This window comes from Podarcis tiliguerta, assembly GCF_965153285.1.
Source record: "Podarcis tiliguerta genome assembly, chromosome: W".
In the NCBI taxonomy this organism is placed as follows: Eukaryota; Metazoa; Chordata; class Lepidosauria; order Squamata; family Lacertidae; genus Podarcis; species Podarcis tiliguerta.
In genome coordinates this window covers 6880853-6893351 of record NC_139552.1, presented here as the reverse complement: position 1 = coordinate 6893351, position 12499 = coordinate 6880853, and the positions used below count along the sequence as shown (strand labels likewise).

Here is a 12499-nt window from a genome sequence, read left to right as displayed (position 1 = left end):
AAATAATAAATGTGTCAGGATATGTATGATTGAGCTAAAGGAAGTTCCTGGGTCTGAAAAAGCTGGAAGACTACTGCTTTAAAGTAGCTATCTTGGTACCCACCAGATGTGCTGACTATGGATCAGATCAGCACCAGCCAGTACATTTTATGATCTCTGTTAATTATTTTAACTCTTTTTTTGCTGGAAGTGTGTGGCTTTGTTGTTTAATAATAATGAAAGTTTTATCCTTTCCTCCAAGTAACCTGTGGTTCTTCTCTCCCCCGTTGTTTATTCCCACAACAACCCTGTGAGGTAGGCTACTTTGAAAGAGAGTGATCAGCCCAAAGGCACCCAGGGAGCCTCATGGCTGAGTGGGGGTTTGAACCTGGGTCTCTCCTTTCCTAGTCTGCTCTAACCACTGCATCACATGGTATCAAGCCTTTTTTGTCATTAAGTGGTACATTGAATAACAATAATATGTTGTTATTATTATCATTATCATCATTAATTTAAAGTATGAATTTGGCCAAGTAGTACTCAATATTGCGAGATCTATATTAGGATGGTAGTTTTTAAGCTAAAATCAGAAACTTTCAATGTATCAGGTTTGAATGGAGAAGCTTTGCTGGATCCTTTTAATTTTTGCAAGATGTATGAAATTTCACCTGTAGCCGTATGCATCACCAGCAGAGGCAAAGTGGGACAAATCACTCCTACATGATCACAGGCACCTCTCTGAGTCTCTAGTATACAGTGGTGCTATCAGGGCAGGGTTTGGAGATGCATGTCCAGAGCCCCACTCCTTAGCAAAAGGAGCAGGAGGGGTTCCAAATGCAGCAGGACTGGCTTTCCACATTTTTGAAGTGATGTAATGGACATAATGGGACGCGGGTGGCGCTGTGGGTAAAAGCCTCAGCGCCTAGGGCTTGCCGATCAAAAGGTCGGCGGTTCGAATCCCCACGGCGGGGTGCGCTCCTGTTGTTCGGTCCCAGCGCCTGCCAACCTAGCAGTTCGAAAGCACTCCTGGGTGCAAGTAGATAAATAGGGACCGCTTACTAGCGGGAAGGTAAACGGCGTTTCCGTGTGCGGCTCTGGCTCGCCAGAGCTGCTTCGTCACACTGCCCACGTGACCCGGAAGTGTCTCCGGACAGCGCTGGCCCCCGGCCTCTTGAGTGAGATGGGCGCACAACCCTAGAGCCTGTCAAGACTGGCCCGTACGGGCAGGGGTACCTTTACCTTTAATGGACATAATAACTAGCAAAAGTTACCTGCTGCCCCCAGCAAGACCAGTGTTTCAAGATCATAAATCATAAATCTAAAGCTCATTTGAAGCATACGATTTCCCCCAAAGGATCCTGGGAACTGTAGGTTGTTTTTAGTAGCTAAGAATTGCAGCTTTGTGAGGAGTAGACTACAGCTCCCAGGATTCTTAGAAGAAAGTCATGTGCTTTAAATTTATAGCATATATACAGCCTGAAATTAGCTGACAGCACCACCACTAACCACATGTTTTTGAAGAGATAGTGCTGCTCTACCTCCCCAAAAAATGTTGGGGTGGAGGGAAAGAAAGATTACTTTCTAAAAGCATGGCCAGGCTTTCCACTCAGCACTCTTAAGTAGAGTAGGGGATTGAGGTCAGGCCAAGTGGGTAATATGGGGTATTTGATGCTGGTTTTCTCCATGGTTGAGATATGAGAGAATTTGTGGAAAGTCTGGGAAGCTTGAGGTGAGGGATCTCAGGGGGGAAGGTGGATGGAAGGGATCTCTTCTTTCATCATCAAGATTCTTAGACTCTTCTTCCCCCCACACTAACTTTGGCTACAATCTCACCTGCTACTTCACAAGTTTACTTCCATCGTCCTTGGTGGTAAAGTTTGGGAAGCTGCAGCCCTGGACCCAAAACAGCATAGATTTAGGAGTGGGTGCCACACGAATCAAGGCAAACAGGTAGAAAAAGGTCTTGGGAGGGAGCTGGTGTTTGTCCCTTGTTATGGCTTTGTTAGTGTTCTTCAACCTTGGATTCCCTGGAGTTGCAGGACTACGGCTCCCATCATCCCTGACTCTTGGCTAAACTGGTTCTGCATGATGGGAGTTTTAGTCCAGCAACACCTGGCGACCAAGACTGAAGCATTCAGTGATTCTGAATTTCTCTTAAGTTACACAGGCCCACTGCTGAAGGTTGGGAAGCCAACCTTGCCTTGCTTGCACATCCTTTAGGACAAGCGTGAGCTGTGTATGATTCATGAACTGCATCTAGCTGACGAAGCCCCCTGCCTACGTGCATCTGCTAACAAGAGATACCCCCAAAAGTGGGGTTGGGGTGCTTTGGGTCTTGCAGGCTTGGGAGATTGTTTCTCAGCTTCACTGTTCTTTCTCTTCTTTCTGCAACAGGAGAGCCCCACTTACTGATGAAGAATCCAACACCAGCAACTCCCAGCATCTGGGCTCCCCTGACTCCTGCACTGGCAGCAGCTTTTCTAAGGTAAGGGCAGCTGGTATTAGTGGCTGTACCTAAGGGAGGAGGCTTTGACACTTGCTGAGATACAGAGGGCCTAGGTGGCTAATTATCTGGCCAGCTCAAATGGAATGGGCTGCCACAGGGTGGACTGATGGCCATGGACTTGGGTGACTTTTTTATATAAAGGGTGTTATGCACATTCATGGAGGAGAAGGAGAGATTTGTTAATGGCTGTTTACCCCCTGACCAAGAGGTAGAGCAACTGCTTTGCATGTGTATAGACCCAGGTTCATTCCACATCAACTCCAGAGGATCAGGTTGCAGGTTCTAGGAAGGCCTGAGACCCTGGGAAGCTGCTGCCAGTCAAAGAAGACAGTATTGGGCTAGATGGGCCAGTCATCTGAATCTGGTACAAAAGGATATTCCTGTTTCTTAAGCCAGGATAGCTAAATGGAACCTCCGCGTGCTGAGACATTCTATCCCCAAGTGATCAGATATTGTGAGGAGAATCAGAGCTTACAGGGTTAATAGCTCTATGTGTCGTCCTGCCCACTGGGAGGTGTGTTTTGTTCACATATGGGGAATGTTCTTTGTGTGTGAAGTTACTTTCGGTTTTCGCTGACAAAAGGGAGGATGCCTGCTCTTTCTCCTGGATGATTTATTTGCTATGCTGTACATTCAAGCTTCTTTAGATTAGAAAGAAGCCTGCGTACGGACTGTTATTTTTGCACCCGCACAAGCACACTCCACTGTTTGCGATACTCTGCTCGAAGCTGGGGAAAGTCCAGAAGCACAAGGAAGCGTACAGGACATCCAGAAATCATCACAGGTTGTGGCAGTTGCCTGCATAACACAACAGGTTATGGATTCAGCCACGTCGTGCCTGTGTGTGTGGGAGCAGGGGGTCCAGCTGGAGATCCTGCCTAAGGCTTGAGGCAGTGGAGCTCACTGGTGAAGGCCTCGTCCTCAGAATTGGGTGCCAGGAGCTACTGGAACATGAGTACGCTAAGCCCTGGGGGAGAAGATGGCAGAAGGCCAAGAGTCCTACACAGTCCCTTTTGAGAGACTCAATGGACATAACTGGGAGGAATGGTCCCGGAAAGCCTGGCTTACAGCCAAAGGTCTGTGGGAGGCAGCTCCGCTTCAGGCTGGAGACGGAGCTGGAGCAGCAGCAGTTGCAGCGGCAAATGCCTCACAGAGGAGGGACCGGAGAGCCCTGGGATCTATAGTGCTCAGTCTGGATGGCTCACAGTTGCCACTTGTTGAGGGTCTTGGAAACGCCCAGGCTGTTTGGCAGGAACTGAAGAGGGTTCATCATGGAACCACAGCGGGAGCCAAAGGCCACATCCCCAGAAGCAGGACAGCCTCAAGGAGAGCTGCCGCCAGGAGTGAGGGAGCAGTAAAGGCAGAAAACACAGTCAAAGCTTTTTCAACGTGTCATTGCTTTGTTTGCGGCTCTGATTGACACCTGCATTGAGAGTGTCCAAGGAGAGCAAAGGAATCTGCACAGGATGCCTCCAAGGCCATTTCCCATGGCAACCAGATAAGAGGGGGAGCCCAGGGTGGGAACGCTAGGAGAGGATGTGACAGAGGAAGTGAGAGAGACAGCACTTCGCATCATCTTGCTGCATCTATGGCGATGGTGATAGACAGCTCCAGTGAGGTCAGCATGCTGCGCTGGATCATCGACAGTGGTGCCAGTCATCATCTGCTGCTCTCTGGTGGCCGGATGTGGAACTGCAGAGCTGTTTCGACTGGAAAAGCAGTCACACTTGCAGATGGGTCGCAGAGTCAGCTAATGACTGTTGGAAATACCTTTGTTCCTTTTTTACAGGTGGAACTGGAAGCCTATGTTGTGCCAGGAATGCAATGTTGTCTGCTGTCTGTTTCTTCTCTTGTTACAGATGGCTATAAGGTTAGATTTGAAAATGATGTCTGTTCTATTTCCAGGGGTGGGAAGCACCTGGTTAGTGTTGAATGTCAGAACAAGGCTCTTTGTTCTGGAAACACCTCTTTTTTTTATATATATATAAATATTTTATTCGTTTTTGCATAAAAGACAACAAAGCAAAACAAAAGCAACAAACAATACACCAAAAACATACAGAATTACACAAACATAACATACTACAAACAACAGAAATAAAAACAATCTTATCTTCATATTGATCTTGCATTAACTTGTTTCTCTGACTTCCCCGAGTCTCCCTTCCCTGTATTCCAATTCATACAATTAAACAACAAATCCCTTCCCTCTGTCATAATTAACCTCCTTTCTGATTTGAATGTCTTAATATAGCTTATTCAATGCTTAGAACTTAGAATGTTGGGTCTTCTGATCCTTAAAATTTTACTCCAATAACCTTATACATTCAATCTGATGTTATTTTAACATTCATTAATCTTGTAGTGTTTCTGTAAATAGTCTTTAAATTTCTTCCAATCTTCCTCCACCGTTTCTTCACCCTGGTCTCTGATTCTGCCAGTCATTTCTGCGGATTCCATATAGTCCATGACTTTCATCTGCCATTCCTCCAGCGTGGGTAATTCTTGTGTCTTCCAATACTTTGCAATAAGTATTCTTGCTGCTGTTGTGGCATACATAAAAAATATCCTGTCTTTCATACGTACCTCTTGGTTGACCATGCCCAGGAGAAAGGCCTCCGGTTTCTTCGGGAATGTGTATTTAAATACTTTCTTCAGTTCATTATAGATCATCTCCCAAAAGGTCTTAATCCTTGGGCATGTCCACCAGAGATGAAAAAAGGTACCTTCAGTTTCTTTACATTTCCAACATTTGTTATCGGCCATATGATAAATTTTTGCTAGTTTGACTGGTGTTATGTACCATCTGTATATCATTTTCATAATATTTTCTCTTAGGGCATTACATGCCGTAAACTTTAGCCCAGTGGTCCATAACCGTTCCCAGTCGGCTAGCATTATGTTGTGACCCACATCTTGTGCCCATTTAATCATTACTGATTTCACTTCCTCATCCTGTGTATTCCATTTCAGCAGCAGATTATACATTCTTGACAATATCTTAGTTTTGGGTTCTAGCAATTCTGTTTCCAATTTTGATTTTTCCACCTGGAAGCCAATTTTCCTATCCAATTTATATGCCTCCATTATCTGATGATAGTGGAGCCAATCACGGACTTTACTTTTTAATTTGTCAAAACTCTGCAGTTTCAATTTATCTCCATCTTGTTCTAGTATCTCCCAATATTTTGGCCAATTGGCCTCCATATTGAGTTTTTTGACTGCTTTTGCTTCCATCGGAGATAACCACCTTGGAGTCTTGTTTTCAAAGAAATCCTTATATCTAATCCATACATTAAACAATGCTTTCCTGACAATGTGAATCTTAAACATTCTGTGAACTTTAACCTTGTCATACCATAAGTAAGCATGTCACCCAAACGCATTATTGAATCCTTCTAAATCCAGTATATCTGTATTTTCAAGAAGTAGCCATTCTTTCAGCCAGCAAAAAGCTGCTGCTTCATAGTAAAGTTTCAAGTCTGGCAGGGCAAAGCCTCCTCTTTCCTTTGCATCTGTTAATATTTTAAATTTTATTCTTGGCTTTTTGCCCTCCCAGACAAATCTGGATATATCTTTCTGCCACTTCTTGAAACAGTCCATTTTATCAATAATCTGCAGTGTCTGGAACAAAAATAACATTTTTGGCAATACATTCATCTTTATCACAGCAATACGACCTAACAGTGAGAGTTTTAGATTAGACCATATATCTAGATCTTTTTTTATCTCCATCCAACATTTTTCGTAGTTATCCTTATATAAGTTCCCATTTTTTGAAGTCATAATAATTCCCAGATATTTCACTTTTTTCACCACTGTCAAACCTGTCTCATTCTGAAACCTTTATTTCTCTTTTTCTGTTAGATTCTTTGTCAAAACCTTAGTTTTTGTTTTGTTGAGTTTAAAACCTGCTAATCGACCAAACTCTTGAATCAGTTCTAAAACCCTCTTCACACTGGACTCTGGCTCCTGCAATGTCAAAACCAAGTCATCTGCAAATGCTCTTAATTTAAATTGTTTAACTCCGACCTGTATCCCTCTTACCATCTGGTCCTTTCTAATCATATTCAGCAACACCTCCAGGACCGATATAAAAAGCAGAGGGGAAATAGGACAACCTTGTCGTGTTCCTTTTTCTATTCTGAACTCTTCAGTCAAAACATTGTTAACAATTAATTTTGCTTTTTGTTCAGAATAGATTGCACCTATACCATTTTCGAACTCTTGGCCTACCCCCATACTATGGAGATTCTTTTTCATAAAACCCCAAGAAATGTTATCAAAGGCTTTCTCCGCGTCCACAAATACTAAAGCTGCTTTTGTGTTTATTCTTTCCTGTAAAAGTTCCAAAATGTCAATTATATTCCTTACATTATCAGATAGGTGCCTTCCTGGGAGAAAGCCTGCTTGGTCCTTGTGAATCTCCTCTGCTAAAACCCTCTTTAATCTTCTAGCCAAAATGTCAGCAAAAAATTTATAATCCACATTAAGTAATGATATAGGCCGATAGTTCTTAAGTTGGTGTTTTTCCGATTCTGTCTTTGGTATGAGAGTCACAAAAGCTTCTTTCCACGTTTCTGGTGTCCTTTTCCCCTGTAATATGTCATTACATATATCCTTCAAGGGTTGAATTAGCCAGTCTTTCATTGATTTATAATATCTTGCCGTCAACCCATCAGGTCCTGGGGACTTGCCAAGTTTCATATTTTGGATGGCGCTCTCTACCTCTTGTTCTGTTATCCTGCAGCTCAATTTAAATTTACTTTCTTGAGATATTTCCGGTAGCCCATTTTCTTTCAAGAATTCCTCCATATCTGCTTCCTTCTGTGGTTGTTGTGAATAAAGCTGTTTAAAGTATCTATGAAAGGCACTCCTAATTTCCACTGGGTTCTGAATAATTCTTCCTTCCTCTTCTAAATTTGTTATTGTATTCATTTTCTGTCTCTTCTTTATTTGCCATGCCAATAACTTTCCACATTTGTTTGCTGATTCGAAAGTTCTTTGTCTCATTTGTCTGACCTTCCATTCAATCTCTTGATTTATCATTTGCATGTATTGTACTTGATATAACTTTATCTCTCTCAAGATTTGTTGTGATTTTGGATTTGATCTCAGTCTTTTTTCACCTTCCTTAATCTTTTCCAATATCTTTTCTCTTTTTTCCTGTTGTAATCTCTTCTTGAGTGCGTTCTGTTGTATCAAAAATCCTCTCATAACAGCTTTACTTGCGTCCCATACAGTTCTTTTTTCCACCGTAGTGTTTAAATTTATCTCAAAATAGTCTTTCAGAGTTTTCTGGGCCTTCTTGGTTATTTCCTCATCTCTAAACAGAGAGTCATTCATCCTCCATCTGAAAGAACCAGTTGGTTGTAAGTTCATTACCATCTTTACAGCATTATGGTCGGAGTAAGTCTTTGGGCAGATTTCTACTTTTTTTGTCTGTGGTGCCAGTCCTCTTGTGATCCAGATTTGGTCAATTCTTGTCCATGTCTTTTTGGCTTCAGAAAAGAAGGTTCCTTCTCTTTCTAAAGGATTTTTGGTTCTCCAGATATCCACCAAGTCCAGGTTATCAGTCAGTTCAAAAAAGGTTTTCGGTAGTCTCCCATCTTTGGTGACTACCTGCCGTTGTGCCTTGTCCATATTTGTAGAAACAACTCCATTCATATCTCCCATCAAGATCACATTGTACTCCAGATAGTCCATCAATGTCTCATGTAACTTTTTGAAAAATTCCGATTTTCCTTCGTTCGGTGCGTATACGCCAACAATCAGATATTTCTGTCCATGGTGTTGAATTTCAATTGCCAAATATCTTCCTTGTTCATCTTTAAAAATTAATTTTGGTGCTAGGCTCTCTTTTGCATATACCACCACTCCTCTTTTTTTAACTTTGTCCGATGAAATAAACTCTTGACCTAGTCTTTTATTAATTAGAATTTTTCTATGGAGCCTAGTTACATGTGTTTCCTGTAAACAAATCAAGTCCAATTGTTCTTTTTTTAAAATGTGAAAAATTGATTTTCTCTTAGAAACCACGTTTAGACCGTTGCAGTTCCAGCTTAATAGTTGCAGAGACATCTTGAAATTAGTCTGCTATATTCCTCCAGTAGCTCCCAATGTGTCTTCTTTCTCTTCTGGTCCCGGTGGTGTCGTCTTGTCCAAATCCAAGATTGCTTTAGCTATATCTCTCCTTTTTCTCTCTTGTGTATCGGACGGGTCTTGGTCTTTAAAGAATTCCTTCTGTAAGTCCTCCTCGTAGTCCTTTAAAAATCTGTCTTTATCTTCCACTGATTTTATTTTTATTTTCCTTCCTTTTATACTAAACGAAAGCCCTTCAGGGAACTCCCACCTAAAGATGATGTTGTTCTTTCTCAGCTGTGTGACCAAGTCTCTGTAGCTAGATCTGAGGTCTAAGAGATGTTTGGGGATGTCCCTGAACAATTCCACTCTTGATTCACCAACTTCCAAAGGCCTTTGGAAATGTAGTCCCAAAATTTTATCTCTCTCCTCTTTAGATCCAAAGGTGACCAAACAGTCTCTTGTCTTGATTCTCCTGCTTGTTTTACCCAGTCGGAAAGCACTTACTATTTTAATTTCTTCTTTATCCAGATCCAGTTTCCAGAAATCTGCAAATTCCTGTGCAAGAAATTCCTTAAGACCTTCTTTCTCATTTTCTGGCAAGGATCTGATCCTGAGATTCGTTTGTTTATCTTTTAATTCAAGCATGGAAAATCTTGTTCTATAGTCCTCAAGTTGCCTGTTAATCGGTGGTATTTTTTCTTCTGTGGCCTCTGCAGCTGCTTTAGCTTCTTCTGCAATTTTCCTTGTTTTTGATGATTCCTGCAATAATTGCTGAATTAAATTCGTATTTTGTTTAATACAAGCTGTATTTTGATCTATTTTAGAAGATGTCTCTGACACCTTTTTGTTTGTTTCTACAACCTCCTCTGTCAATTTATTTAATGATTCTTGAATTTTTGCAAATCCTGTATTAAAAAGGTCCTCAGTTGAAGACATAGCTTTTGGTTTAGGTTGTACAGATGCACCTCCAATTGGGTCTGGTATAGAGGCTCTTCTTCCTGAGTAAAAGGTTTTCCCAGATCTTGTAGTCTTCTCCTGCAGCTGGTCTAGTTTTCCCTTATCACTTGCCATACCACACCAACTTATTTCAAGGTCACTCCCAGCTGAGGCTAGCTGTCAGACTTGAAGTCAAAACAGTGGAAAGTCCCCAGTCACTTTCCCAGCTGCAGCAAGCTGTCAGATTTTAAGGCCAAACAGTGGAAAGTTCCCAATTGCTTTCTGTTTCTTTGTATCAGTCTTTGTAACAATCCTTATGTCCACCAGGGGGATACAATAGCCCCTGGGAACAATGTCTCCCGTCTTCTCCTTCTCCTTCTCCGCAACTTTGCAGCTAATTCCTCCCAGTAACAAGACTTAAACAGCCTCAGCTTTTAACAGTATAATCCAGTTTGCAGAGCTTAAAATCTCAGAGTCTCTCTCCGCAGTCCCTCCTTTACCCTGTGTTTTCAGATTGACGGATCAGAGCCGGGCGCGCCGGGCGGTGGTTCCCCCACAGTCAGCTCTTTCTTACGCAGGCAATATAGTTTCCAGTCCTTCCCCCCCTTTTCCCTGCCACTTAGGGGGGGAAAAGATCCTTATCAAAATGCCAGATTCCGTTTCTTCAAAAGCACTTTTAAAGGTTTGGCACGCAAAAGTCTTTGTTTCCAACTATATACAGAGCGGAAGGCTGACTTCCTGGTTAAACCTTACCGCTTCGGTTCTAATTTAGCTTGCTTTTTTAACTTGCCAAATCCAAAAGTTCCTCAATTTGTTTCTTTCCCTTTTAAAATTTGTAATTCTCCTACTCACGGAAAGTTCTTTTATAATCCAATTTGTCCCAAGAAGAAGTTGAGCGCTCCTCCGATCACGGCTGTGCGACGTCTCTCCAAAAAAGAAGCGATTGACTCTCAGCATCGCGTTACCCCCTCCACACTCCGGAGCTCTTCCTGAGCTCCAGAAACGTTTTAGGGGATCGCTGTTGGTGCCCGCCGAGTCCCACGGACGTAGGCTTCCTCCGCCTACGTTTTCAGGGGTTCACCACGTCGCCGTAGCGGTAGAACCCTGTTTTTTTCGGAGCTCCCCCTCCGGTGCTCAGCAGGGGGCCGCCATGATCGCTGGCGCTCAACTCGGAAGTTCTGGAAACACCTCAAGCACGTAAGGGTGACACTGAGACAGTACAAGCCCAGTGTGCTAGCGTCCCCACTCACAATATGTGTCAGCATTTGTGGCACAGGAGAATGTCGCACAGCAATTGGGGGTATGTCAAGAAGCTGCCAGAATGCACTGAGGGATGCAAAATAAAGGCATGTGATAAGTTCCTGGGTTGAAGAGCTTGCAAGAAAGCTAAGGTTAAAACGTGCACTTATTCCTACCTCTGACAGGGTAACCACAAAACCTTTTGAGCTGGTCCATGCAGATTTATGTGCCCTATGCCAGTTGCAAGTCTGGGCAGAACTAGGTTTGCTCTCACTCTGATTGATGATTTTCCCCGAAATGGTTGGTTGATAACTCTTAAGGACAAGAGTGAAGCTGCCAACATGGTAAAAGAGTGGAACTACAATTCCCCGAGGGTGTGTAGTTTTCAATCAGATCGCGGTGGGGAATTCACTGGGTCTGCTTTGCAGACCCAGGGTTTCTTTTGCCAGAAAGGGATACGCCACAGGTTGACAGTCGCAAATTCTCCACAGGAGAATGGGGTTGCAGAACGTCGGAACAGAACACTGCAGGAAGTGGCAGAAGCCATGCTGTTTGACGCAGGGTTGCCACAGCGCTTTTGGGGGGAAGCGTGGAAAGCTGCAAGCTTCACGCTGAACCGCTCATACAGTTCTGTTGTAGGGAACATGCCCTATTTCCTGCTGCACAGTAAGAAGCCCAAGGTGCATTTTTTCCATTTGTTTGGTTGCAAGGCTTGGGTTCTTGTGCCAAAGGCCCAACGCAGGAAGGGTGGCCCAAGGTCTTGGAAAATGATCTTTTGTGGGTATGAACCAGGGACTAAGGTGTGGAGATTTGCCTATCCAGAAGGCAATCAGTCAAGGGTTCTAGTCAGCAGGAGTGCTGAGTTCTGTGAGCAGAGTGGGTGGCCATGCATCCATGGGAATCCTGACATTCTCTCAGAGAGTCTGTTTGACTCTGCTGAGAAGGGAGAGGTAGATACTGAACCTGCTGCTGAGGATCTGGTCCCTGACCAGGAGCAGGAACAGGGAAGGGCATCTCCACAGGCTATTAAAAAAGAACCTCAGAGTGCACCTTCATCTCCCACCAGTCCAGTGCAGAAGTTCAGAAGACACGGTAAGTCTGAGGTGGAGTCTTCTGATGACAAGGACGCACTACACTAGCTGGCCCCAGTTGGTCAGAGGAGGCACCTGAAGTAATGCTAAGGCGTTCCACACACACTACTAAAGGTAAGTCTTGAGGTCATTAGTGTGTGGGTTGGTTTGGTGCAGTGCGAACCAGAGAGTTTTGAGGAAGTTCAACAGTTGCCTGAAGCAGAAGCCAGGAAATGGCAAGAGGCAATGGGAAAGGAGTTGAACTCAATGAGGTCTTTAGGTGTGTTCTCCACCACGAAGCTGCCAGCAGGCAAGCAGGCTGTGAGCTGTTGCTGGGTTTACAGGATTAAACCCACAGCGACTGGAGAACCACAGTACAAGGCTAGGCTAGTGGCCAGAGGGTTCACGCAGCAGAAGGTGCTGCATTACACTGAAGTGTACGCTCCTACTTCCCGGAGTGAAACTGTGCATGCTTTTAACAGTAGCTGCACAAAGAGGTCATCATGTGGATCACTTTGATGTGGATGTTGCTTATTTGAACTCAGACCTGAAAGAGGATCTGTACACCCCTCCAGGGTTTGAGGGCAATGAGCCAGATGTAGTGTGGAAGTTACACAAGTCCATTTATGGCTTGAAACAATCGGCCAGTAATTGAAACATGTGTCTGAATGATGCTCTGCAGAGT

General features: G+C 43.6%; 1 protein-coding gene across 1 annotated transcript in view; it reads left to right on the top strand.

Annotated features, from left to right (window-relative positions):
• LOC310668870 (BCL-6 corepressor-like protein 1) overlaps nucleotides 1-12499 on the top strand; it is a 101119-nt gene that overhangs the window by 21191 nt on the left and 67429 nt on the right. The window contains 1 exon segment of the mRNA XM_083422231.1: nucleotides 2374-2464. Coding sequence (XP_083278357.1) covers nucleotides 2374-2464 — 91 coding nt within the window.